The sequence below is a fragment of the Lithobates pipiens genome, unplaced genomic scaffold (genome assembly GCF_037356315.1).
Source record: "Lithobates pipiens isolate NorthernLeopardFrog02 unplaced genomic scaffold, aLitPip1_a1.2 Scaffold_30, whole genome shotgun sequence".
Lineage (NCBI taxonomy): Eukaryota > Metazoa > Chordata > Amphibia > Anura > Ranidae > Lithobates > Lithobates pipiens.
The window spans coordinates 103,298,118-103,324,991 of NW_027507791.1; the positions used below are offsets into that span (position 1 = coordinate 103,298,118).

At 44.1% G+C, this 26,874-nt stretch overlaps 1 protein-coding gene across 1 annotated transcript; it reads left to right on the top strand.

Annotated features, from left to right (window-relative positions):
* Nucleotides 1–2,251: 2,251 nt before the first annotated feature.
* PSMA6 (proteasome 20S subunit alpha 6) lies at nucleotides 2,252–24,752 on the top strand. Its single transcript, XM_077464714.1, has 7 exons — nucleotides 2,252–2,417; nucleotides 14,847–14,941; nucleotides 16,948–17,029; nucleotides 20,408–20,563; nucleotides 20,647–20,825; nucleotides 22,312–22,406; nucleotides 24,579–24,752. The coding sequence occupies exons 1-7, from the start codon at nucleotides 2,342–2,344 to the stop codon at nucleotides 24,634–24,636; spliced, it is 741 nt and encodes a 246-aa protein (XP_077320840.1). The 5' UTR covers nucleotides 2,252–2,341; the 3' UTR covers nucleotides 24,637–24,752.
* Nucleotides 24,753–26,874: the final 2,122 nt, after the last annotated feature.

The following is a 26,874-nucleotide window of genomic DNA, read 5'->3' on the forward strand; positions in this document are numbered from 1 at the left end:
CCCCAGGGAGCCTCCCCCTTAAAATCAGGGTCCCCAGAGAGCCACCCCTTAAAATCAGGGTCCCCAGAGAGCCTCCCCCTTAAAATCAGGGTCCCCAGGGAGCCTCATACTTGCATCAGGGTCCCCAGTGAGCCTCCCCTGGCCTTGGGAACCCGTGCAGATACTCAGGGCTATGGGCCACAGATTCGGGCTGTAGCCCCAAAAGTCAACCCCTAGCGACGCCACTGGGGGCACAATTCCTACAACCGATACTAGTGATGGGGGTACTATTCCTCCTACTGACCACAGGTGTGATGCTGGGACATTTTCCATTCCCACTTTCCACAGTCTGGCCCTCCTAAAATCTGAAGGACAGTAAACTGGCCCTTTGTTTATAAAGTTTGGATACCCCTGTACAAGTTGTATAGCCCTTTCATCTCTCTTTATACTTAACAGGCCACAATTGTCAATATTGGAAAATCTGAACAGAAAAATGCCATGCAGCCATTGCTGGACTGCATGAAGAGATAAAGTGGCTGCAAATAGGAAGCGGGCAATGAGCAGCTCTGAGACGCAATAGTAGATGAAAACAATATTTCATGAAACAAATTGTTCACATGTGCTTAATCTCTGAGGAACATTTTGCATTTGGATCGCTCTTCAAAGAGCATTTGAAATGCTGTGAGGAGGATTATTTTTTTTGACTCTTCGACATTTGTTTTAACCCTTTGGACTCCATACTAGCAAGGCACAACCATGTGCATTACAGAGTGGCCCCATTAACCTAAAAGCAACAGGGACAATAATTGCTGCTGTGGCCATGAAGCAAAGCACTGCAGCATGTGTACACCCCCACCACTGCCTCTGCAGCTGAGGAGGGGTGGTTAAGGGGCAACATAACCCCCTCCCCAGTTGAGCCAGGTGTTTAATGTCCCCCAAACCGCTCCCCTTTAGCTAGAAGAACGGGCCTGCCTTGCAAGCAAGTGCCCAGCCACTGCATAGCTGTGATGCAGTGTTTAAAGGGTTGAAGCAGGCGCCAAGGATGAACTACAACTCCTTACTGCCTGCTAAATGCTCCCCGAAGAGCGATTCAAATGTGGAATGCTCTTTAGAGATCAGACCACATTTGAATGAGCCCTTAAGTGTAAATTCACACTTGATAATCACTAAATGAAATATGTTTGGTTGTTCTGCACACCCTTCAGACATCTTTTAAAGTATCTGGTGAATGTTTATTTCTGCAGAGTTCATATATTAAGATCAAAGCTATTTTGTTTAGGCAAAACCAACCCTACACACTGCTGCATTCATCATCCTGTGAGAATTATCACCATATATGTAGACTGCATGCATAGCACAGCATACCTCCCAACATTTTGAGATGGGAATGAGGGACACCTACCAGCAAAAGTATTTAGGCATAGGACACACCTCCTGCCACACTCACCAAAAGGAGAATTAAAGTGGAGGACCACCCTAAAAAAAGAAAATACATTAAAAATTAGAAAAAAATCATTAAAAAAAAAATGAAAAAAAAATTTTTTTTTTACTTACCAGAAATGCCTGTTGCTAGGCACATCATCCTAATCTGCCTCTTCCTCCTCCGTGGAGATCTTCTTTCTTCTCTCCTCCGTGCGGTGTCCTCTGGGTAATGGGTCGCAATGTGCTCGGGGAACTGTGTGTCACAGCGCGTGCCATTCACAAAGCGTTGCACGACTCGCGCATGCACAGTAGGAAACGGGCAGTGAAGCTGCAAGGCTCCACTGCCTGTTTCCCTTACCCAAAATGGCGGCGCCTGAGACCGAGGGACGGGTCAGCCTCGGGCGGCCAACATTGCGGGCGCCCTGGACAGGTAAGTGTGCTTATTAAAAGTCAGCAGCTAGTGTTTGCAGCTGCTGACTTTTACATTTTTTTTTTTTCAAAACCGGCCCTCCTCTTTAACCAAAAAACAGGTTAATTAAATCCACAAGTGCTTTTTTTCACCACTACTATGCCTTTATATTGGCTTTTAAAATTTACAAATGCAGCAATTTAGAAATCGGATGAAAGGTTTAGCGCTTTTTGAAAGATAAATAGTGCATTTTATATAAAACTATATGGATCAGACCAAAATGAGGGACAGTGAGAGGGAAAGAGGGACATTGCTCCAAATCAGGGACAGTTGGGAGCTATGGGACAGGCATTGAGGGCAAGCTTCCAGAGTCAATCATGGCTGCCGTGTGATACCTAGCTCCTCACGTGACGGACGCCCTTGCTCTCGGTTGGTGCTCTTGTGGCTCAGGCTGATGACGGTGTTGTCTGGTGACTAGCCGGCGCCGTTGCATCCAGTGAGGACAGGGAAGCGGAGCAGCTTTGTCTAGTCATGTCTCGGGGCTCTAGCGCGGGGTTTGACCGGCACATCACCATCTTCTCTCCTGAAGGGAGGCTCTACCAAGTTGGTGAGTGAGCACATCATCATCTTCCTCCTCTGGTACTCACATCCCCAGTGCTGTGTCACTGCGGGCCTGCAGAAGCATGGAGGAGCCCAGTCATGTCACCTCATCTGTATGTATGGAGCAGGCACACCATCTCCATGCCCTTTATGTGTTAGCTTTCATTAAACGTAGAATTCTAGGAATAACCTTTCGCATTTTAAATAAAGTAACCCCTGTTATTTCTATGTGTGCCTCATTGTGCAGATTCCCCTTCACTTCCTGTCCCCCAAGAAAAAACGGAAATGAGGAGGAATCTCTGGTTATAACCAGAACTAGTGTCCCTGTTGGGGCATGTCCCCTCTATTCTTCTTCTGGGGGCAACCCAACATTTTTGGGATTTTCTTTCACTTTCACTCTCAGTGATAATGGTAAATGGGACACAGGAAATCTGCCCAATGGGGACACAGCAAGTTATGTTGTCATTGTGTGTGTGTGTGTGTGTGTGTGTGTGTGTGTATATATATATATATATATATATATATATATATATATATATATATATATATATATATAATACTCTTATACATAATAAAATGTTAGTATGGAGGAAGAGGTGGGTTTGTCAAGTAAGCCTGGAACACACCGGTATTATGACTGATGTATGATGTGGGGTCCTGAATTAAACATCAGTAAAATGTTCTTCCCGTCAGAAGTCCAAATCTCATGTTTATACTATAATAATGTCACAGACCCCTTTACGTTTCCCCCTGTGCATCAGCGTCTTCAGCCTACCCTTCGTCTTTACATCGGTGTCCTCAGCCCCCTTCACATCACAGGCCCCCCATGCATTAGTGTCCGCAGACCCCCTTCACATCACAGTCCCCCCCATGCATTAGTGTCCGCAGACCCCCTTCACATCACAGTCCCCCCCATGCATTAGTGTCCGCAGACCCCCTTCACATCACAATCCCCCCCATGCATTAGTGTCCGCAGACCCCCTTCACATCACAGTCCCCCCCCATGCATTAGTGTCCGCAGACCCCCTTCACATCACAGTCCCCCCCATGCATTAGTGTCCGCAGACCCCCTTCACATCACAGTCCCCCCATGCATTAGTGTCCGCAGACCCCCCTTCACATCACAGTCCCTCATTGTCCTCCGTACCCCTAGCAATCACAGCCCCCCTTTCATGCCTTACATCACAGTCCCCCTTTTACTGGCAGCCTCCCCTGCACAGTCCTCCTTTAAACAGGGCAGGGGCACTTATTAGCTGGGTATCTGCTCTTAGGTCTCTCACCTGGCTGCCCCTGTCATCCTCACAGAAGGTCATGGGTGGGAGGTGCTGCAGATCTGGACGTGGGGTGGGAGCTGCCCAACTTATTATATTAACAAGCACTTGGTATCTTGAAAAGACTTCCATTCTATTTCCAGATCTGCAGCATGTTCCACCCATGCCCTTCTGTGAGGATGATATCAGCAGCCAGGTGGGAGACCCAGGAGAGGACACTCAGCTAATAGGTGGCATGGCCGCCGTCCAGAATGGACTGTCACTTTGTCCAAGTCTGGATCGTGGTCCGCCATTTAGTGATTCCAGGTCTAAATAAACTTAGAGTTGCTCTGTTCACATCTATGGTAGTCAGTCCATATACAATTATTTATTAGGCTTCGCTTACACAGGGTGTGCAATACCGAACACTTGTACATGGCCATGTTTACCAGCATGGAGATACAGAGATATATGGCACCCTAATGTCAGCAGTTTCATTGATGTCTATTGGGACACAATGGTTACATAGACAGCCTTCTGTGCCCCAATATGACATCCATGTGGATGTGGCTCCTGAACACAGACAATGTGAGTTTGGGGGCACACACACTGTATATTGGAACACAGCAGCTGTTGTGTCCCAATAGACATCAATGAGACTGCTGACATGAGGGTGCATGGAACACCTGTATATCCCAACGTAGGTAAGCTCAGCCCTGCAAAGGCCTACGTTATTGTATGCCCGTGTGGATGAGGCCTTCAGTAGCAACTGACCGAGATCTAAACTATGTATGGGCAGGCTGACTGAACCAAGTTGATCGATCAACTTGGGTACAACCAGCCTGCCAGATTTTACTTGCAATTATCACTAGCGGCTGGTATAGCCGCTAGCAATAATAACTGTCTTCTCTGGGAGAAGGCAATGGCTCAGCAGGAGCGATTCCCCTGTCAGCACTGTCTATATTGATGGGGGGAATCAAGCTAATTTGGTTGCAAGAAAGAAATTTGCTCCATCAATGGCCTGCCTTGGGCTTGCTTTTGCTTAGTTCCCTTTAGAAATCTTGCTGTTATTGTATTTTCAGTGCCAATATTTGCCTTGTACAAGCTACACACAGGTTAGTTTCCTCACCTGTCTGTAGATATGTATAAAGCCATTTTCCTCTAACGCTGAGCTTAAGCCCCATACACACTATTAGATTTTCTGCTGATTTTTGTCTTCAGATTTACCAAAACCATATAATATGAGGTCAAACCTTAGGAGATTCAATTTGTACGCAATCAGGCAGGCCCTTGCACTACATGGTTTTGGTAAATCTGAAGACAAAAATCAGCAGAATATCTGATAGTGTGTATGGGGCTTTATAATGCTCAAATTTCATCTGATCCATGTTAAATCGCAGAATGTTGAGCAACCTTGCTCACCAAACAAATTGTCTAAGCGAGGCGGAGAATTACCAGCCAAACAAGTGAGTGTGCTCTATGAGATGCAGTCGCTGTTCAGGTATTCAGACAGGTGTGAGAGCAGTGGCTGTCAGAATACAATTGCTGCCATTGCAGAATCCTCCAGCGTGGATGGGGGTTTCTCTTGTTCAGCCCGGAATTAATGTGTGTATTGCGACTCCTAGCTCAAGGCAAAGCTTGTTTGTCTTTAGTTTTGGATAGAGTTGGGAAGAGTCAGGTGTTTAATTCTATAATCCCAATGGGGGATTTTCTGTCTTTTCCTCCCCCAGTGACACCCATACAGGAAATGGGGGGTGCAGCTGTCACTGGGAAAGCACAAATAACAATAAAAACATTACCAGAATTTCTAACTCTTCCTCACTGTACTAAAATGTGTTTTTATGTCCCCGTTGGAGAGGATTCCCATCACTCCCTGTCATGACCAGAAGTGCTGGGATATATCCCCAGTGGGGTCATATGCTGCGTTCATGTGGTACTGTACAGACAGATTATGAGGTTCAGAAAATTCCATGTGGTTTCCCTATGAAGTGAGAAGAAAGAGCCAGAGAAAATAATGGTAGCGGAGTTCTTCAACTTGTAACCTCAAGTTCAGACATCAAAACATCAAAGTTTCCATCTTCACACCGCAGTGCTCCACAACACATGACACATGGCATTATTATTATTATTATTATTCAGGATTTATATAGCGCCAACAGTTTGCGCAGCGCTTTACAATATGAGGGCAGACAATACACTTACAATACAAATCAATACAGGAGGGATCAGAGGGCCCTGCTCGTTAGAGCTTACAATCTAGAAGGGAGGGTCAAGTTGAAACAAAAAGGTAATAACTGTGGGGGGATGAGCTGACGGAGAAAATGAAAATACAGTTAGGTGTGGGTGGGGTAGGCTTCTCTGAAGAGAAGTGTTTTCAGGGATCGTCTAAAAGCTAATAAAGTAGGAGATAGGCGGACAGATTGGGGTAGGGCATTCCATAGGATTGGGGAGGCTTTGGAAAAGTCCTGGAGGCGAGTATGGGAGGAGGTGATGAGGGAGCTAGAGAGTAGGAGGTCTTGAGAGGAACGAAGAGGACGAGTAGGTTGGTATTTAGAGACTAAGCTAGTGATGTAGCTGGGGGCAGAGTTGTGGATGGCTTTGTATGTAATTGTTAGTATTTTGAATTTAATGGCATGAGCATTGTGCTCTACTGTGCAGGACACAGAACACTTTGGCACTATGGGATTTGCACGCTTACATTGGTCCGAGCTAGAATAATATAACTAAATACTAAATATAACTATAATATAAAAAAAATCCTTTCTTGAATTAAAGTGTTTATAAAAGCATTTTTTTATTAAAATACCAAATACCTTTTGCTTACCTGCTCTGTGCAATCGTATTGCACAGAGCGGCCCTGAACCTCTTCTTCTGCGGTCCTAGATCGGCGATCTCAGCTCCTCTTCTGTGTCTGCCCTAAAACAAGCTTATAGCACAGCAAGTGGCAAAACATTTATCATCTTAGGCCGCGTACACACGCGGGGACTGTTCGCCCAACTTTGTCCGTCAAACAGTTTCGGCAAACAGTCCGCTCAAAATTAGCATGGACGGACATGGCCACACACGACGGACGAACAGTTTGCTGAAACCGTGCGCGATGACGTGAACGGCACGTACGACGGGACGAAAAATACGACGTCCTATACACTGCATTATAACTTTCGGCGTGAAAATCCTTTCTGAGCATGCGCGCAACTTTGTTTGACGAACAGGCCTACACACGAGCGGACTGTTCGCTGAAACAAGGTTTCAGCGGACAGTTTTTCGGAAATTCCGTAAAACCTTGTTCGTCAAACTGTCCGCTGAAACTGTCCGCTGAAAGCCCACACACGAGCGGACTGTCCGCCCAAACACTGTTCAGCGGACAAAGTTGGGCGAACAGTCCGCCCGTGTGTACGCGGCCTTAGTGGTTGTAAACCCTCAGTGAAGTGACTGGCCTCAGGTGATACACGGAGATGGAACGAATTCTCCTACATAAGTTGTATCTGTTTATCTGCACTCTTCTCTACATCCATTCAAATTGCTAAATATATAAAGCCTGTCAGAGTACCGAAAAAAGGGGACAGAAAGCTGAAGTCACACTGTGTAGAGCTCAGTGAGGAGAGTTCTGATTAGAGGGAAGGGACAACACCCCCTTCACACAAGAGCTGAGGCTATCAATCTGCTGGAGGTCCCTCCACTGTCACCATTTTTCTCTTGGTGTCAGGAAAACTTGTCAGAAGTAAGGATGAGCTCAGGCGTGTTTGCAACTCCACATGCCTGAGCCCGCCAGGAAGCTGACACTCTGCAGCGTTAATCACAGATAGTGAGACATTTCCCGATCTGTGCAGTCACAGATCGGGAAATGTCTCGCTGCCTGGTGATTAGCGCTGTGGAGTGACAGCTTCCTGGCGGGCGCGTGGAGCTGCGAACTATGCCTAAACTCATCCTTAGTCAAAAGTGACTCATGCTGATAGCAGAGGACAGAAATGACAGTGCTCTGGATTGACACTATAGAGGGATATGCTTTGTTCATATTTCATGTCTGAGGTTTACAACCACTTTAATGTAGAGAATGCATTAAGGTAAAAAAAAAAAAAAATGTATCTTTAGAACCACTTTAAATTGCAGAAAAACTGATATCTACTGAATATTTGTAACCCGGATGGATTTTCATGTCTGGTGTAATCAGTGGAGCTATTACTGTTTTGAAAAAAAATGTCTCTCTTTATTTTAAAAATGCTTAAGCCAAACTTTTGTGTACATAAACATTATTTCTGTCCTGTATGTGTATTAGTGTTTTTTTCAATGTCGGACTCTTCCCCATCCCACATAAATGCAATGGTTCATTTGGGTAGAATCCTGTTAATCTTTCAAGATCTTCTGTCTGTAAATAATGACATTAGAAATGTGTAGATAATTGTGCAGTATTCTTTGTTGGTGGTTCTGCTCCCTTCACACAAAGGCATTCAGTGAAGGAACTGGACATCAGTACATTTTACATTAAACAGGCCAGGCTTTCATTTCTTTGCATCACATACTAAAAGGGAAAGTGAAAGGATCAGCAGCATTAGAAAGGGCGCACCCAGCCTATGAACTCAGCAGTTTTCTGACAAAGGACATGAAGCCATCTTAGGGCCCATTTACACTACAACACACATAAAAATAAGCCTGCAGTGCATTGCTTTTTTTTTTTTTTTATGCATTTCCATCATGTTTGTGTGTTTTTGTGCGCACTTAGGCTCGGTTCACACAGTACGCGGCACGACTTGCAGCGCCGCGACCTCAGCGGCAACTTGCAAAACGACTTCTGTATAGAAGTTAATGCAAGTCGCCGCAAAAGTAGTACAGGAACCTTTTTTCTAAGTCGGAGCGACTCGAGTCGCTCCTATTAGAACGGTTCCGTAGTACAGAACGGGGGCGACTTGTCAGGCGGCGAAGTCGCCTGGACAAGTCGCCCCTGTGTGAACCGAGCCTTATGCCTGTTATTATTCGTATTTATAAAAACAGATTGCCTGGCCTGCTCTGAGCTAGGACAGTGTTTTCCGGATCCTGTCCCATCCAGTGCAACTTTGTAGCCTAGCACACTCGCTAGGTGTTTCCATACGGAATAATGACCATCTTCATCTGTCGCTCAGTTCCAACCTGTGTGTTTTTAGAGACATTTTTCTGCGTTTTGATCATTTTGGAGCAGTGTTTTCCCAACCTTTTTTCAATCAAGGGACCCTTTAAAATTATGCATTATCTTAAAGTGGTTGTAAACTCTGTTACACCACTTTTACCTACAGGTAAGCCTATAATAAGGCTTACCTGTAGGTCCCATGAATTTATCCTAAACTTGCAGTGTAGGAGATATTCAGTATATGCGCTGCTGCCAATGGCATCAGCACATGCGCACTGAAGGAGCAGGCCGCCGGTGCCATTTCTTCAGGACTCATGTCGTGACCGGCAGCTCCCACGCACGTGCGTGTGAGTGGCGTCTTTGCGGCTCCGGCCAATCGCAGCGCCAGGGCCACAAACCCAGAAGTAACTCCGGTGCAAGATGTCCGCCGTGTACTCAGAGTGCCAACGCCGATTCAGGGCATTGTTCTAAGGTAAGTATTTCATAATGATCTAGTATGGGATGCATACTAGCTCATTATGCCTTTGTCTTGCAGGGTTTGTTGTGGGTTTTTTTATTTTTTTGTTATTTTTTTTTCGAAGGTTTACAACCTCTTTAGGGTACCCATTCTAAAAGGTTAAAAAAATAAATAAATAATACGTTTTATATATCGTAGGACACCCAACGTTAGAGGTGATTTTATTCTTTCAGTGCAAATACACTTTTGCACACTGGTACTGACTAGTATTCCACTGTTTCTTTTCTCCCTCAGTTTCCCTTTCTCATTCAGCTAATGTGACCCCAGTACTGAAGGAGAGGGGCAAACAAGGATGCAGGGCAGGCGTCTGGCCTCCTCTTTATCAACCAATGCCATGATTGGTTGCTAGGATGCTATAAGGTTGTATTGGTGAACACCTTTGTGTAACTAAAAGGCAGACTTGATCCACCCACTGGCTTAAATAACATTTTTGGGCAATTCTTTATCATTTTGCCAAGGCACCCTGGTTGAAAAAGGCTGATTTAGAGCAGCAGTTGGCAAGCATCTTTGTATGACTTGTTTAGACCGCATCCGCACTAAAAAGCCGCCTCACTGGAATCGGATCACATAGGTGTTCATACCCATGCGATCTGATTCTAGCAAACATACTGCGTTCTTTTAATTGACACCCACAGCAGATCATATGAACGTGATTCCTGTGCGTTTCCTACATCGCATCAGTGTGAACAAGCATGATATGACCTCAAACACTGCTGTAACTATAAGCTGTCAGAGATCACACAGTGATAGGCATTGTTGCTTAGTCAGAGGTGGAATGACTCTGATTTACTGAGTGTCACTAGACCTCTGCATTTACATAATAATTCAGTGAAAGGCCACCATCCATAGAAAGTCCCAGCTGCATTCATTAACTGATTTCTGATATTAGACTAGGAAAGTCCCTGCTAATTTGCCAACACCAACTATTTTGAAGAACAAAAGCCCCCAAAAACCATGATTTGGACACGCGGCATTGTGTAATGCTCTTTCGTGGGAATAGATGAGCAGGCTGGTAAAAGTAGAATCCCACCCTCTTGTTTAAGCTTTTTATAGAATGGTAAAGCTTTCAAACTTAGGTCAGGCCTGGTTCACACTAGTGCGATGCGAGACCCCTGCGAATCCAGTGAGGGTTCCCGCATCGCACAGTGGTTCACACTGAGGTCTGTGATCCGCTGCGGGTGTCAATGTAAAGTTAACGACACCCCTACATCAGATCGCAGTGTGAACTGTAAAATGGTGCAGGAATCCGATTGCATAGGTGTGAACACCCATGTGATACGATTCCAGTGCAGACCAAAAAAAGGGTCCCACGCCACTTTGGTGCAAATGAGATTTCAGCCACACAGCTTGTATGGCTGAAATCGCATGTGATGTGCACAGCAATGCGGTGCGAATCACATGCGATGTCTGGCACTAGTGTGAACCGGGCCTAAGGTTTATATTACTGTCTTTGTCCTTGCCAAGTAGATTGATTCTTCTTGTGGTGGTGACAAGCTGGAAATCTAATAGGGACATCTGTTCATGTGACAGGGATGGAGTTTGTCTCATTCCCTGCTATATTGCTGGAACCTTATACATTGAGACATCTCATTGATGGGACACAAAAAAATAAAACTTCCGCACTCTATCCACAAAAAGTTTCAGTTGGAGTTCCTATCTAATGGTATTTCTTTATTTATTTTTTTTGTTTAATCTAAATCACCTTTAGAAATGTATTATTGGTAGTAGTTGATTAAGAAGTGTTGGGTATAGACCAAAGACAGAGGCAGAAGCAACAGTACAGAACTGACATTTGCACCTCAGTTACCAGTAGGGTACAGTCAGTTGACAAGGGCTTTATGGTGGTGCTGTATTTCCTCTGCATGTGACATCGGAGGATGAGGCTTTTCTTTACTAATACTATGGATCTTTGTGGATTATGCTGGTTAGTTGAGGGGACTCATTTGATTTTACCCTAATATTAGGTGCAAATCCATACTCCCATTTATGTACTTCCCCATTGCCAAATAATATTGTGGGATCATTGTCTGTCATCCAAAGTAAACATAACCAGAACCACTTTAAGCTCTATAGGATAGCTGTGGAAGCTTGTAGGTGCCCATTGGACTGCCAGAAAGTCAATTTATTAGAGTTAGGCCTGGTTTACATGGGCTTGCTTAAAAAAAGCTGCACCCCCCCCCCCACTGGGATGCACAAGTGTTTGTGCATCCCCATGCAGGCAGTACCATTTGTTCCGATTGGGAAGCAGAGACTGCAAGGACACAGCCGCTGCTCCCAATTAGGCAATCTTGTGTTCAGGTTCGGGTCCCCGAACGCACAGTATGCTTTCTGAGACCTGCATAGCTGTCAAATTGAGAGCAGCAGCTTTGTCCATGCAGCCGCTGTATCCCAATTGACATCAACCAAGTCGCCTGCACTTGGGAAGCGTGGAACACTTGTGCAGTTCCATGCAGGCAATGCTTAAAGTGGTTGTTAAGCCAACAGTATAAAAACCTCCCATCCCCTCTGTAACAGAACAATGTGTCCCTGTGCCTGTTTTATATAAAAAATTAATAAATAAAAGCTTCTGATCTGTACCTATATCTCCCGGCGCTCACGTGACTCCTTGGCTCTCTCCTGCCTGGCTGACCTCTTCAGCAGGCTTGGACGAGCACTCCCGTCAATGTCAGCCAGAGAGGAGAGAGAGCTGAGGCGTCAGGTGAGTGCTGGGAGACATTCTGATATAGGTACAGCTCGGCAGATTTTTTTTATATATATGCAGGGACACATTACGTTATGGTAAATAGGGGATGGGAGGACAGAACGGGGCTGTGGATGATGGAGGCACGTAAACTGACCACGGTGTCAGGGCTCAGCAGGCATGGTCAAATTACAGGGGGGGGGGGGTATAGCCAGGCAGGATCAGCCAGGTTTTTTAGGTGATGGAAGGGGCCAAATGACACAGCACAAGCACTGTGCTGTATAACGTGCTTTAAAGAGGAAGAGAACCCTGATGAGTTTACTTCCTCTTTCATTCCCTGCAAAGGCAAAGCATAATGGACTACTATGCATCCCATAGCCCATTATGTGTCACTTACCTGACACAGGAGCCAACGAAGTCGCCGCTGTCCCCTGTAGTCTGCCGCATCCATCTTCTTGGTGGGGTCTCGCAGCTCCGCCGCTGTCATTCGGCGAAGCCGCGATGACGTCACTCCCGCGCATGCGCACGGGAGCCGACATGCGCGGCAGCTCCGTCGTTGAGAATGCCGCACTCAGTGCGCCTGCGCGCCGCTGTCTACGGCGCATGCGCCGTAGACAGCGGTGCCTGTTTTTGGCCAAATATCTCCTAAACCATATAGGTTTAGGAGATATTTCTTGGACCTACAGGTAAGCCTTAATCTAGGCTTACCTGTAGGTCAAAGTGGTTTGTAAGGGTTTACAACCAGGAACTATTGTGTGTTTTTTTTTTTTTTATTTATTTTTTTTTTTTTCTAGGTAGCAAATGCTTTAAAGAGGTCCGCCAATTTTTTATTTTTTTTAAAGTGGAGGTCCACCCTAAAATGGACCTCCGCTCATCGGAATCCCCCCCCCCCCCTCCGGCGCCACAATTGGCACCTTTCAGGGGGGAGGGGGGTGCAGTTCCGGGATAGCTGTCTGCGGAAAGGGGCGTAGATTACGCCCCTTTCCGCAACTACCCGCCCCTTTGCGCAAGTGCCCCGCTGCCTGCTGGGAAACACACAGTTCCCAGAGGCAGCGGGGACCGTCCGGATTGCGCCGCGCGGCTCGCGCATGCGCAGTAGGGAACCGGGAAATGAAGCCGAAAGGCTCCATTTCCTGATTCCCATACCCAAGATGGCGGCGGCAGCACCCGAGTGTCGATCTAGAGATCGGCTTCGGGTGCCGACATCGCGGGCGCGCTGGACAGGTAAGTGTCACCATTTTAAAAGTCAGCAGCTGCAGTATTTGTAGCTGCTGACTTTAAAAAAAAAAAAAAAAAACGCGGAGTCCCGGCGGACTCCCGCTTTAAAGTCAGCAGCTACAAATACTGCAGCTGCTGACTTTTAAAATATGGACACTTACCTGTCCAGGGTGCCTGCAATGTCCTCAACCTAAGCCAATCTGTTCCTCGGCTCTCGGGCGGAGGCGCCGCCATCTTCGGTAAGGGAATCGGGAAGTGAAGCCTTGTGGCAAAGGTGCCAAATGTCACACTGGAGGGGGGGGAGGAATCTAAAAAACAAAAGTTCAATTTTTGGGTGGAACTCCGCTTTAAGAATGCCCATGTAAACAAGGCCTTAGATTCTTATCAGGAAGGCTACCAGTCTTTAATCTGGGACTCTTTTGCTTGTTTATAATTCATGAGACATATTCCCGGACCCCCTGGGGGGTTTTAATCACTTCAGCTCTTTCACCTATATACCCCCTATGGACCAGAGCAGTTTTTACATTTCTGCTTTTGGCCTTTTTATTCGGCAATAACTCTGTCATTAGGATATGTACACTTACCTTTTGCCCTTCTTCCCTGACTGATCCCACCCACATATAGATATTCCCCAAAGTGGTGGGGAAGGGGATTTCCTCCACTCAGTGTCCTGTCTCCTCCTTGGAAGGAGTCCTGGAGCACTATTGATTCTTAAGGGTTTTGTCTCCAGCCTCAGAGCCTTCCACCGCCCAATTGACATACTTGTTTTAGGTTATTGACTCAGAATATGAAAGCCAGAAGCTAAGCATAACGGCTAGGTAACAGGCTTTGTTTGAAAATGGGGTTAGCAGTAGTAACCCCTGCATGTCTCACATGGCACAAAGAGGGATCTACCCAAAGTGATTCTGTCTGAGAGGACTACCAGATTTCAAGGTGGCAATGGCCCCAAGCCTGAATGCTTAGGCTGTTTAAAGGTGCTGGACATATTTGAAGATTAAAATAGATGGTCATTTCCTATTCGCTGTACAACTTACAGGAATGCAGGCAAATATGGAACAAAAACTACTGTAATCATTAGGAGAAATGTGACTTTGGGTTATATTAAAGTTGAACTCTGGAGACATTACCTTTCATTTAAACATAAACCCCAATAGCCAAAAAAGAATCCAAATCCTTTTTGTGTGCAGTACATCTTGCAAACACAGATAGCAGTGGCATTACTGAGCTGTACATAGTCTGTGCAGAGAGCAGAATGTGGGAGGGTCCCAGCAGACCCACGACAGAAGGGGGCAGATACCAGACCAGTCATTCTGTACAACAGGAGACACAGCAGTGATCAGTCTTTTTTTACAGGAAGCTCCTGCACAAAGGCAACGTTTCACACTCAATTACTGCACAGACCTGGAAGAAATACTTAAAGTACAGCAAGATTTCAATAAGAATACACCTGCCTGTTGCATTTAAACAATATTCACCTTTTAAAAAAAAGAATAAAATGCCATATTCACATTAAGCTGCTATTATTAGAGTCTCCCTTCTATAATGGCCATGTAGTCATAAATTATACTAGTTTTAAATGACGCGCTAACACACACCTAATTTGTGTTGTTATATTAGTATTCTTTCTGTAAAATGACCTTATTACATTTTCATATATTTTATGTTTTCAGAGTATGCTTTTAAAGCAATTAACCAAGGTGGCCTCACATCGGTGGCAGTGCGGGGAAAAGACTGCGCAATTGTTGTTACACAGAAGAAAGTCCCAGTAAGTTGTATTTATTAGAAATTTTCTTGAAATGGACATTCCACCCAAAACTGGAAATGTGACTCTAGAGTAGGCATCTGCAATTAGTGGACCTCCAGCTGTTACAAAATTTGAAGTTCTGCAACAGCTGGAGGTCTACTAATTGCATATGCCTGCTCTAGGGGGAGGCTGGGGAGTGACACTAAACTGTAGTATTTAGTAGGGCTGCTCCAATACCACTTTTGTAAGACTGAGTACAAGTATCGATTATATATACATACATACATACATACATGTGACATATGCAGCACTGGTGTGTCAGTAGTTTATTTTTATTTTTACAGTGCCTTCCTTTTTTGGGGGGGGGGGGGGGGGGAGTGGACGGTGTCAGTGGTGTCGTTACAATTTTAACCCTTTAAATATTTTTTATTACAATTCTTTATTTTTGATCAGCCCTGTTGGGGGGGGGGGGGGGGCTATGCTAGTATGAATAGCATACTAGCTCATTATGAATAACTTGCCTGAGAACGAAGCCCCCGAAGCGGTCCTCCTCCTTTATCTTCGCCACTGCCATGTATCCCGGAGTGACTTCCGGGTCTCGCTGCTCCGGCGCTGTGATTCGCCGGAGCCGCGATGACGTCACTCCCACGCATTTGTGCACGGGAGCCGTCACGAGCGGCATATCGCCGTGATCTGCGGCATGCTCAGTGCGCCTGCGTGCCGCTGTCTGCGGTGCATGCCCCGTAGACAGCGGTGCAAGTCTTTTTGTAAATATCTCCTAAACCGTGTAGGTTTAGGAGATATTTCTTGGACCTACAGGTAAGCCTTAATCTAGGCTTACCTGTAGGTCAAAGTCGTTTGTAAGGGTTTATACCCACTTTAAATGCACCAATCTCCCTATATACCTTTTTAATAAAGCAGCCGTGGGAGGGAGAGGAGGAGAAGAGGCTGTCAGCTGCTTTATTTAAAGGTATACAAGGAGATTAGTGCTTGTAACTGCCCACACTGATCATCTGTGAGGCTGCCTGGTCCCCAGTCCCCCTCGTGCAAATTCTTGGTATTGGCACCGATTTAGATACTAGTATCAGTGCAATTCTATTATTTAGTAAAGGAAGCCTAGTGTGAGATACACATAGAGACCGCCATTGCAGTTCTTCTTTTAAAAATGCTAGTTGCCTGGCTGTCATGCCTCAGTACTTAGCATGAGAGTTTGTTGAGGTCATTGCTTACTTTTTAAATATTTCCAGGCACACCTATATTATACACAGTTACATTGGTCATCCTTGGACCAATGTAACTATGTATATACCATACTTGGCTGATCCCCTGAAAGCGGGAAATCACTGAAGTAGACAGACATGGCTACGTCAGTGATCTCCACTTGCTTCTGGGTCCTGTGCAGAGCGACTGCTCTCCTGCTTACTGAACACAGGGAGCATGGGCACCATTTAGAGAATAGTTTGCATTTTCTAAATGAATGCAAGATGTTTTTGATTGGATGAGGCGGCATGGTGACTGCTACATGCTCCACCTTGTTCAATCAGAAATCACTTTGCATTTGTTCCGAAAATCCAAAGCATTCCCTGAATGGAGCCGATGCTGAGCAGCCAACCTCCTGTATTCACAGTGCACAAGGCCAGTCACTCAACACGGGAGCTGGAAGCCAGTGACGATTATAGATTTTAGGATCTGTGGGTGGATGCCATCAGGTCCAAGTGCTTTATCCACCGTAATTCTGTCCAAATATTTTCAGGACCATATCACTTTTGAGCCATTGTGGATTTGGGGCTGTGTCACTAATCTGCAACATTTTTTTTTTTTTTTTTTTTTTTTTTTTAACACCTCCCTACATTATACAAAGCCTGGAAAAAAAGGTTTGTCTTTATATACACTTCAGTATTGTATGCTCTGCTTGTCACAACCTTATTACCTTGTGCAGATTTGTAAAGTGGTCACATCCTCTGACTTCTGCCTAAATATTAGATTATATTTGAAATATTCTCTGATGAGTTTATTCTTTTCCTCAGGACAAGTTGCTAGACAATAGCACAGTGAGCCACTTATTCCGGATAACTGAGAACATTGGCTGTGTGATGACAGGAATGACAGGTAATCTGATATAGGGGTGTATATAGTACTGTGTGTTTTTATTGTGCTCTTCTATAAGGGTAGATTTAGACCTGCATCAGGAGGCCACATTAGCCCTCCATGAGTCTGCATTCCCATTAGTACACCACTGGTGTCTGCGTCCCCGCATAGAATCTCTGCTAGTGTCTGGTATGTCATAAGCAGAACAAATGTTAGTTTTTCATCTCCATATTTTAATCAAAACGTCCCAGAGGTGGAAGTCATGCGCCACAGCAACAAGGTAGAGCAGGAGCTAGAACTCTGCAATTTTTATATATGGTGTTCTAGAATTATCCAAATGAATGCTGAATGCCAGTCAAACAGCCAAATGCATACAGTAGTTACAAAGCACGAAAGGAAACTGTTCCTGCTGATGATTTGTATTTCAGTCCCTTCATTTCTAAGAGTACAGAGCCTTGCCAGATGACACTCGGGAGACCTGACTTTTGTTTTTTTTTTCTTCACTATAGTTTAGTAATGCAACCAGATCTTGTCCCTCCCCTAGTGTGTGATTGGACAGTGAAGGAGAAGCAGGAGACTGATGAGCTCATCTTTCATTTTGCCATTTCCTCTTATAAACATGTTCTTTTTAGCCCATGAGCATGACAACACAACTGATTGACCCTCATACTGCTTCTCCCTCCCCTAGTTGGAGTTCTGCAGTACGAGGGATTCCATAAGGCTGATGCCAAGTCATATTCTGTCACTTACACTATTTTTTTTCTTCAGAAAAACAAAACAGTTATCTTTTATTAAACTCACAATGTGCATTATTTTTTCTTTATCAGTTTTATCCATGCTGTAGATTAGGTAGTGGATGGTTGTGGTTTTTAGATGTATATAAGCCATTTCCCAACCAGTGCCAAGCATGTCATTTCCAACTGCTTGAGCTGCAGCACCAGAAAAAATAGAAGTTATATCCAGCAATCTGTTCAGCCTTGTTTCATTAGCGCTGCCCCTTTTAGAATGTAGATCTACTGTAATCATTTACTGAGGTTCAAATATTTAAAATGCTGTTTTCTCCAATAACCAATCGGGTATTACCCTTTGTTTTAAACTGGGTGGATTTTATTTTATTTTTTAAATCATGATTTCGATCAATAGAAAAAAGGCTTTATTTAAATCACCTCGATTTAAATCCAAATTTTTAAAGATCAACTGTCATGTCTATCCCTCAGCGGCTCCTCCTCTGACCCACTGTTGACTCACCAACAGTCCCATTCACTTTAATGGGATGGCTGGTGATGCAACAGTGACACAACAAGGTGAGGGACGTGGCAGCAGCAGGTGAGTGGATGCCCGTTAACAGGCACTGCCATAATGGATTGAAAATAACAAATTCTCTTTAACTGCTTCCCGCCCAGCATACGACGATGTACGATGGCACGGCTGGGCAAATGGGGCTTAGTGGGCACACGCCATGTACTCCATGAATGTGCGCGCCCACCACGTACTCCGTGACCATGCCCACGGGTGCCATGGACTTTATGTCCGCTGGGGGCTGGCGATCTTGACACAGAGCAGCGGAATGGGGAAGATGCCTTGTAAACGAGGCTTTTCCCTGTTCTGCCTAGTAACCTGGCAGATTTACTGCTTCCCTGTCATCAGGAGCAGTGATCTGTCATGTTGTAGTTAGCCCACCCCCCCCCCCCCCTCCACCGTTAGAATCACTCCCTAGAACACACTTAGCCCCTTGATCACCCCCCTAGTGTTTAACCCCTTCCCTGCCAGTGTTATTTACACAGTAATCTGTGCATTTTTATAGCTCTGATCGCTGTATAAATTTCACTGGTCCCAAAATAGTGTCAAGTGTCCGATGCGTCCGCTGCAATGTCACAGTCACAACAAAAATCTCAGATCGCTGCCATTACATAAAAACAAATTAATAATAAAAATTTTATAAATCTATCCCCTATTTTATAGGCGCTATAACTTTTGTGCAAACCAATCAATATACGCTTATTGCAGATTTTTTTCCAAAAATATGTAGAAGAATACATATTGGCCTAAACTGAGAAAGAAATTTTGGGTTTTTTATATATTTTTTGGGGATATTTATTATAGCAAAAAGTAAAAAATATTCCTTTTTTTATTTTTTATTATCACCCTTTTTTTGTTTATAGCGCAAAAAATAAAAATCGCAGAGGTGATCAAATACCACCAAAAGAAATCTCTATTTGTGGGAGGGGGGGGTGTAAATTTTGTTTGGGTGCAACGCTGCGTGACCGCGCAATTGTCGGTTAAACCGGCGCAGTGCCGTATCGCAAAAAGTGCTCTAGTCAGGATGGGGGTAAATTCTTCCGGGGCTGAAGTGGTTAAACGTACGAACTCATTCTTGCTGGTAGTTCGGAAACCTTCATTTTCTTTTGCAGATATTACAGATTCTATTTAGAATAATAAGTTGTCAGGTTAGTAAAACAGCGATATCAGAACCGATTCAAGCATACAGTTTGTAGTGTACATAGATTTGCAAAACAATGGGATAAAGGAATATTCCTGAACTTTGTTTTATCTCATGGTTAATATGAAATTGTGTGAATGCATCAATGCAGAGCATGTTATCTCAGCTTGCATTCATTGAATAAGTTTACCTAAAATGTAAATATTGCAGAATATACAGCCTCATGCTACATAACTAAGCTCCATTTCATGCTGAATAAAATAAGTATTAATGTATCTTAAAGTGGAAGTAAACCCACTTTTTTAACTTTTACCTACAGGAAAGCCTATAATAAGGCTTACCTGTAGGTAAAAAAAATATCTCCTAAACCTGTACGGTTTAGGAGATATTCCCCTCGGTATGCGCCGCTGACTGCAGCGGCGCATGCGCACAAGGGGGTTCTCTCCGCGAAAATCCGGCAGCGCTCGTCCGGCCGGATTTAAATCTCCCGCGCGCATGCGCGGGAGTGACGATATCGCGGCTCCGGCCACTCACAGCGCCGGAGCCGCGATACCCGGAAGAGACGCCGAGGGAGCATGTCGGCTTCCTCGGCGTGGATCGGGCGAGATGTCGGGGCCTCGTTCTAAGGTAAGTATTTCATAATGAGCTAGTATGCGGTGCATACTAGCTCATTATGCCTTTTGCTTTGCAGGTTTTAAAAAAAAAAAAAAAAAAAAAATGCGGGTTTACTACCGCTTTAAGTAGAAAACTATCTTTATATAGATTTTTACTCCAAAAGCATTTTATTAAAATCTGATAATCAAAAAAATTTGATAAAAAAAATCTACATATCCACACTGGTTTTAAATATTAGCTGGAACTGGATTGGTTACTGTTGACCGCACCCCAGAGATTGTTTTTAGTGTTTTCACTGCCTCACCCATCTGATTTGTTCCCTTTTTTTCTTTTCATTGACCAAGCTGACAGCAGGTCGCAGGTGCAGCGAGCACGCTACGAAGCTGCAAACTGGAAGTACAAATATGGCTATGAGATTCCTGTGGATATGCTTTGCAAGCGAATTGCCGATATCTCTCAGGTGTACACACAGAATGCAGAAATGAGGCCCCTAGGTTGCTGTAAGTAGCTTCCCAGCCATAACCTAAAGAACACTAACTTTATAGTTTGCTTTCCCTTAGACATTTCTCTGTTTTTGTTTCAGGTATGATACTTATTGGAGTTGATGAGGAGAATGGTCCTCAGGTTTATAAATGTGATCCTGCTGGATACTACTGTGGCTTTAAGGCCACCACAGCTGGGGTGAAACAGACAGAGGCTACCAGCTTTCTGGAAAAGAAAGTGAAGAAGAAATTTGATTGGACATTTGAGCAAAGTGTGGAGGTAATAACTTCTACAGCACTACAAGTGCAGCTTTCAGGCCTTCTGTTACCATGTCATCACTTGCCACCAGAAAGTTTATTGTCCACATGTAATAAAATGTTCTGTGAGCGGCACATCAGAGCAGACCCGCTGTAATGTAGTTATGTGGCAAACTCAACCTGGACTCCAGCCAGGTCATGCATTGCACTCCACCCCTCTGAGCTTGATCATGGGGATGATTGCCATGATTAAGCACCGAGGGGTGGAGCGAAGACACATTGGGGGCATGGCCTGGTTGGAGTCCAGGCTGAGGTTGCCGTATACTGCATTACAGCAGGTTTACTCTGATGTGTCCCTCATGGGACATTTCTTTCAATACATGTAGACAATGGAACAGAGACGAGCTCCTTCCCCGGTGGGTACTAGATTAGAACCCCTCAAAGGCTGACTGGCTCACACATTTGGTTTCATTTGGGTCACAAAGTTTATTGTCCCCTATAATTAACACAAGCTGCTTTTTTACAGTATATTTTGTGTCCCGGTCATGGTAGAGATCTGTCCTGTGACATCCACCCACATCACTGATTCTGTTAGAAGACCTGTTCTAACAGAAATATGAAGGTTGCCATTATTGAGCTTTCCTTCTGAAAATGCTAATTAGTCCTGATGATTACATTTAATTCACTTAAATACTTGTCCCTGATGTGGAACTGTGGCAAAAATTCCTGACTTTATATTGCCTTCACTTGCTGCATGTCTGTTCCAGTTAAAGCAGAGTTCCACCCGTTTAAAAGTCGGCAGCTACAAAAAGTGTAGCTGCTGACTTTTAATAAACAGACACTCGCCTCTCCAGCGATGCGGCCGCCCAAAGCCTCGCTTCTCTCCCCCTGCTCTCTGCGGCACCGACATTGCAAGTGTGGGTGCCCGGCTGTGGCTTTACAGCTGGGCGCTCACTGCACATGCACGAGCAGCGCTGCTCGGTGTGAATAGCCGGGTAATCTTCTGCGACCTGTGATGTTACCCAGAAGATTGCAGGGAGGGAGGGGGGAGAGGTGAACTTCCGCTCTGCGGTGTCAGAAGAGGAAGTAGGAGCTGGGTACTCCGCTTTAAGGTAACTTCTAAAATACTGAAGCCAGAGATGGCCAGTCAAATAATATAATATTGCCAGACTATGTAACTTTTTTGTTTTTAGCCTCGTTCTTTAATTTTCTATGCATGATAAAAAATAATACATGACATTTAATTGCAACAGACAGCATAGAAACTTTTCTATATTTTTATAAAATAGATTTTATAAAAAGATAGCCAGCCAGGTGGAGGCAGCTTCCTGCATCTGCTTAGCTTGACTCATGGAGGCTGTGGCTTCACCAAGGTTCTGCTATAAATCCATGATCTTCTAAACCGGCTATTCCAGCAACAGTGGGAAAACAATATTAGCTGCAGGCACAGATGGGTTGTAAATTGCTGATCCATTCTTTTTTTTTAAATATTTTTTCTTCTCTCTTAGACGGCCATCTCTTGTCTGTCCACGGTACTTTCTATTGATTTCAAACCATCTGAGCTTGAGGTTGGTGTGGTGACTGTTCAGGATCCAAAATTCAGGTTTGTATTTTTTCTCACGGGGTCTTTTTTTTTTTTTAAGGTTTTATTCTCTGTCCCATGTGGGGGGGCCAGACCTAATTTTTTTCCCCCAGTTTGCATCTTTTCATATTTGGGCCTCCCTTGTTTTATTACTGATTGTAAGCACTGTTCTGTGTACTATATGGTACAGACTCTACCAGTGAGGTTATGTGTAGCCTTATTTATGATCTTTAATACAGATTATTATATTATGCTCATGTTCTTATGCTGTGACCGGGGCTCTGGCCTTTGTTCTTTTTGGTATTCTGTACTATTTTAAATAAAAAAAAGATTCTGATTTTTATATATCAAGTAATATTTTACTGACTGTTCCATTTCACTAGTGTTTTATGAGCTTCATAAACATCAGTGTTCTGAGAACAAAATGCGTGAAAAAAGACAGATTAATGGTTCTGGGGAACAACCAACCCCCAAGTGCCCTTGGGAAATGGACCCCAATCATTCATGACTGTCCCACCAGAGGGACGTTCTTGGATTAGAGAGATATGTCCTTAAATAAAGTATAATGTAAACTGTACATGCCTTGACTTAAAGGAAAAAAAAATGGCACACAGTATACCTTTATAAACAAAGGGATGTAGAATCTTTTGTTCACCAGCAGGTTGAACAAAAGAAAATTAACTCCATTCCCTCATCTATACACTCCATGTGGATAAAGGAATTCACTCCTGCTGAGTTATTGTATTCTGACAGCAGGGAAACTTCTCCACCATCAGAATACACTGATCAGCCCTTCCGCCTAAGCCAGCAGTGCTGATTGAGGGAACATTTTCCAACAGGCTGGTTGTATGGAAGTCGATCTACTGTAGATCCTAGATCAACTTCTGTACAACCAGCCTTGCTCATACATAGATCAAAATTTGACCGGTCCCTGCTGAACCAGCCAAATTTTTGATCCATATATGGCCGGCTTAAAGTGATTATAAAGTCTCTGGTTTTTGTGCCTTAAAATACCAAACCTGTTATACTCACCTGTTCTGTATAGTGGTTTTGCACACGACAGCCAAGATCCTTCTCTTCTCGGGTCCCGCTTAAGCTCTCATGAACATCAGTTTACATTTAACAGTACAGAGTGGTCATTAATTATGACGAGACAATCTTAAACCTGGGAATCTCTGGGTACAAGGGAGGGGGTGCCTGCTCTGTAGCCTATCTTTAACTTACCTGTCTGATAGTATTTGAAAGAACATGCAGTTTGGTCACCCTATTAAGTTAGATGGTCTGAAAAATGGGAATTAGAAATGTGGTTAATGTGTTGTAAACCTAAGCAACCATCTAATTTTCTTTGTTCTGAATGGTCAGGACTGATGAGAAGTTAGATATCTTCCCTGCTGATTACTGTATGTATTACTTGGTACAAAGTTGCTTTGTACACTTCTAATTAGAGGAGAAGTATAGCTAAAGCTATTTTGGCTATACTTCTCCTATGGATCACGGGAGTGCATCCACAGGAAAGCTCGCTGTTGGCTGTTGTCACAGAGCTGGTCCAGGCTCTGATAAGATCTCGACCATATGATCAGGATCCATCTGGAACGACAATTTTTTATTTATTTTTTCTAAATCCCTTACTTCTTTCAAACAGACCCTAATATGGTTGCTACTTTACAAATGTACAGGATTATAATAAAAAAACTTTTCTACCTTCTATCTTTTTTGGACAATAAAAATTAGGAAGAACTTTGTGTTTGCTATTAGACTTCATGCACACCAGGCTCAAAAAATGTCTGTTCTCTTGGCAGTAAAAAAAGAAAAAAAAACGCTCATATAGAGCATTTTTTGTACAAAGTTTAGACAAGTTTAGGAGTCTTGCGTTTTTTTTTCTGTCAGTAAACTCCAATCAGAAATGTGAACCAGAAGGGCTTTTTTTTTCCCTGCCTGTAATCGTGCTATTGTTCATGGACACATAGGATAACTTTGAGCTGCTTCTCACAAAACTGTAGAAGCAATGTTTTTTTAAGCCAGTGTGCATGGAGCCTTAAAGTTGTTCACAGAATGCTCCTGATATTCTTAGAATATATTGCTTGTAAAGTTGTGTTTTTCTTGGGTACATTTCTTTTACCTTTACCAAGTGCCATGAATTTTTGAAAAATGGTGTGCCATTGACATGTGACTAAAAAATATTTTTTGTTTCAGAATCCTCACAGAAGCAGAGATTGACGTTCACCTTGTTGCACTTGCAGAGCGTGATTAGCATATTGTCAGTTCTGACAAGTGTCTGAGAGCGTTTGCCTGCTGTTATATCCTCCATTTTCACTTCATCTGTATATCATTTTCTCTGTACCAATAAAAAAAAAAGATGTTTTTGAACATTTGTCGTATTTGTGTTACAGTGGAATATCATGGGTAGAAACAAGCCTTTGACTTCATATCACCCTGTGTTTTTTGGGGGGGGGTTAAGATAATACATGTATGCAGGGCTCGACAAATCCCAGGCGCCAGGTCGCCGTTGCGACTAGAAATTGTGCCTGGGCTTTTGTCAGTGACAGGTGCCTCTACTACAGGGCGGGCTGTGGAGTCTTGGCTGGGAAAGTGGTGGTGCCTCACGGGCCTCTTAGGCCCTCCAGACACAGAGCACTGTCTGGTAACGTGATTAGCGGCGGTAGTGGGGATGGAGCAGGAAGAGAGCGGTAGAGCAGCCACTGACATGGCGAGAGGTTCCTCTTCCCTTCTCCTCACTCTGTTGGCAGAGCAGCCCTGCAGTGTGTGAAACTGTATGGAGAGAGAGAGGAACTGTCAAAATTGAGGTTGGATGTCGGGGGTGGACGGGACCGAACTATCCAACACCAGCCAATGGGATGGGATCTGAGCGGTCCACTACGTGCATGTGGCCCTGTCCCTTTCTTAAACAGCCCAATCATTGGCTGGATAGCTTCTGGGTCTCGCCCACCTCCGACATCACACTGAATTTTTGATCTCCCTCTCCCTCTCCCTCTCTCTCTCTCTCTCTCTCTCTCTCTCTCTCTCTCTCTCTCTCTCTCTCTCTCTCTCTCTCTCTCTCTCTCTCTCTCTCTCTCTCTCTCTCTCTCTCTCTCTCTCTCTCTCTCTCTCTCTCTCTCTCTCTCTCTCTCTCTCTCTCTCTCTCTCTCTCTCTCTCTCTCTCTCTCTCTCTCTCTCTCTCTCCTCTCTCCTCTCTCCCTCTCTCCCTCTCTCCCTCTCTCCCTCTCTCCCTCTCTCCCTCTCTCCCTCTCTCCCTCTCTCCCTCTCTCCCTCTCTCCCTCTCTCTCCATACAGTTTCACACACTGCGGTGCTGCAGAGAGCATTCCGTTTCACACAGTTAAACTATTGGCTGTGAAACCTGCTATTCCCATCCAGTGCCATCTCCCAATGCCAATTGGTGCCATCCAGTGCCACCTGTCAGTGCTGCTCATTAGTGCCCATTAATGCAGTCTATCAGAACACATCAATGAAGGAGAAAAAATAACTTATTTGCAAAATCTTATAACAAACAAAACAAAAGTTGATTTTTTTTTTTATTTTATTTTTTTTTGAAATATTGTTCTTTTTTTCGCTTGGCATCAGGCATGAGCAATTCTTATTGCCCCATGCCCCAGACATGCAGCTCTGGGCAGAGGATTTAAAAAACTGGCTCCTAACTTTTTTCAGCTGGCTCCTAGATTCTAAGCAAATTTGTCAAGCCCTGCATGCATGGAATTTTGTAGAAAAAGAATATGCATTTATTTTAGTTTTTACAGGAGCCTGCAAAGCATTGCAGCCACAATCGGCATCTGTTTCCAGAAAAATGTGTATTTTTAAAGCAGATGATTAAATTTATAGTTGATGGACATATGATTGAACTATTATTATTATACAGGATTTATATAGCGCCAACAGCGTGCGAAGCACTTTACAACATGAGGGCAAACAGTACAGTTACAATACAATTTAACACAGGAGGAATCAAAGGGCCCTGCTCATTAGAGCTTACAATCTAGGAGACGATCTTTCATTTTACAAAGGTTTATAATTCAGTTCTGCACAGCCAAGTCTCCAGACCTCCCTTTTTTTTTAACCTATAGAGTTTGGTCCTGAGGCTGCCGCCGCACCTGTGCTGTGTCTGATCAGTGAAGAAGCAGTAGTTTACATCTGAGGTCATCCCTGTTATTTTCTTATTTGGTCAGCACTGTCGGTGTTCAATGACATTTTGTGCAGTGTAGTAGAACATAATTGCTTACCATGGTCTCCCATCAAAAAGCTTTATCCCAAGAGAAAAAGTACTGTTGCTATAACTGCTTGTGTAACAGTAGTGTGAGCTGGAGTTAGGCTTCAATTAGTGTATCTAAATCTGCTAGTTCATCTAAATCTCTCCCCTGCCACTGGCAATCCTGCTTTTCAAAGGTGTCTATGTTGCTCGTTTATTCACTCTAATACAGGTTGTGTGTTACTAGCCATATCACCAAATAAAAACCGGGGGGCTAAAAAACAAAACAA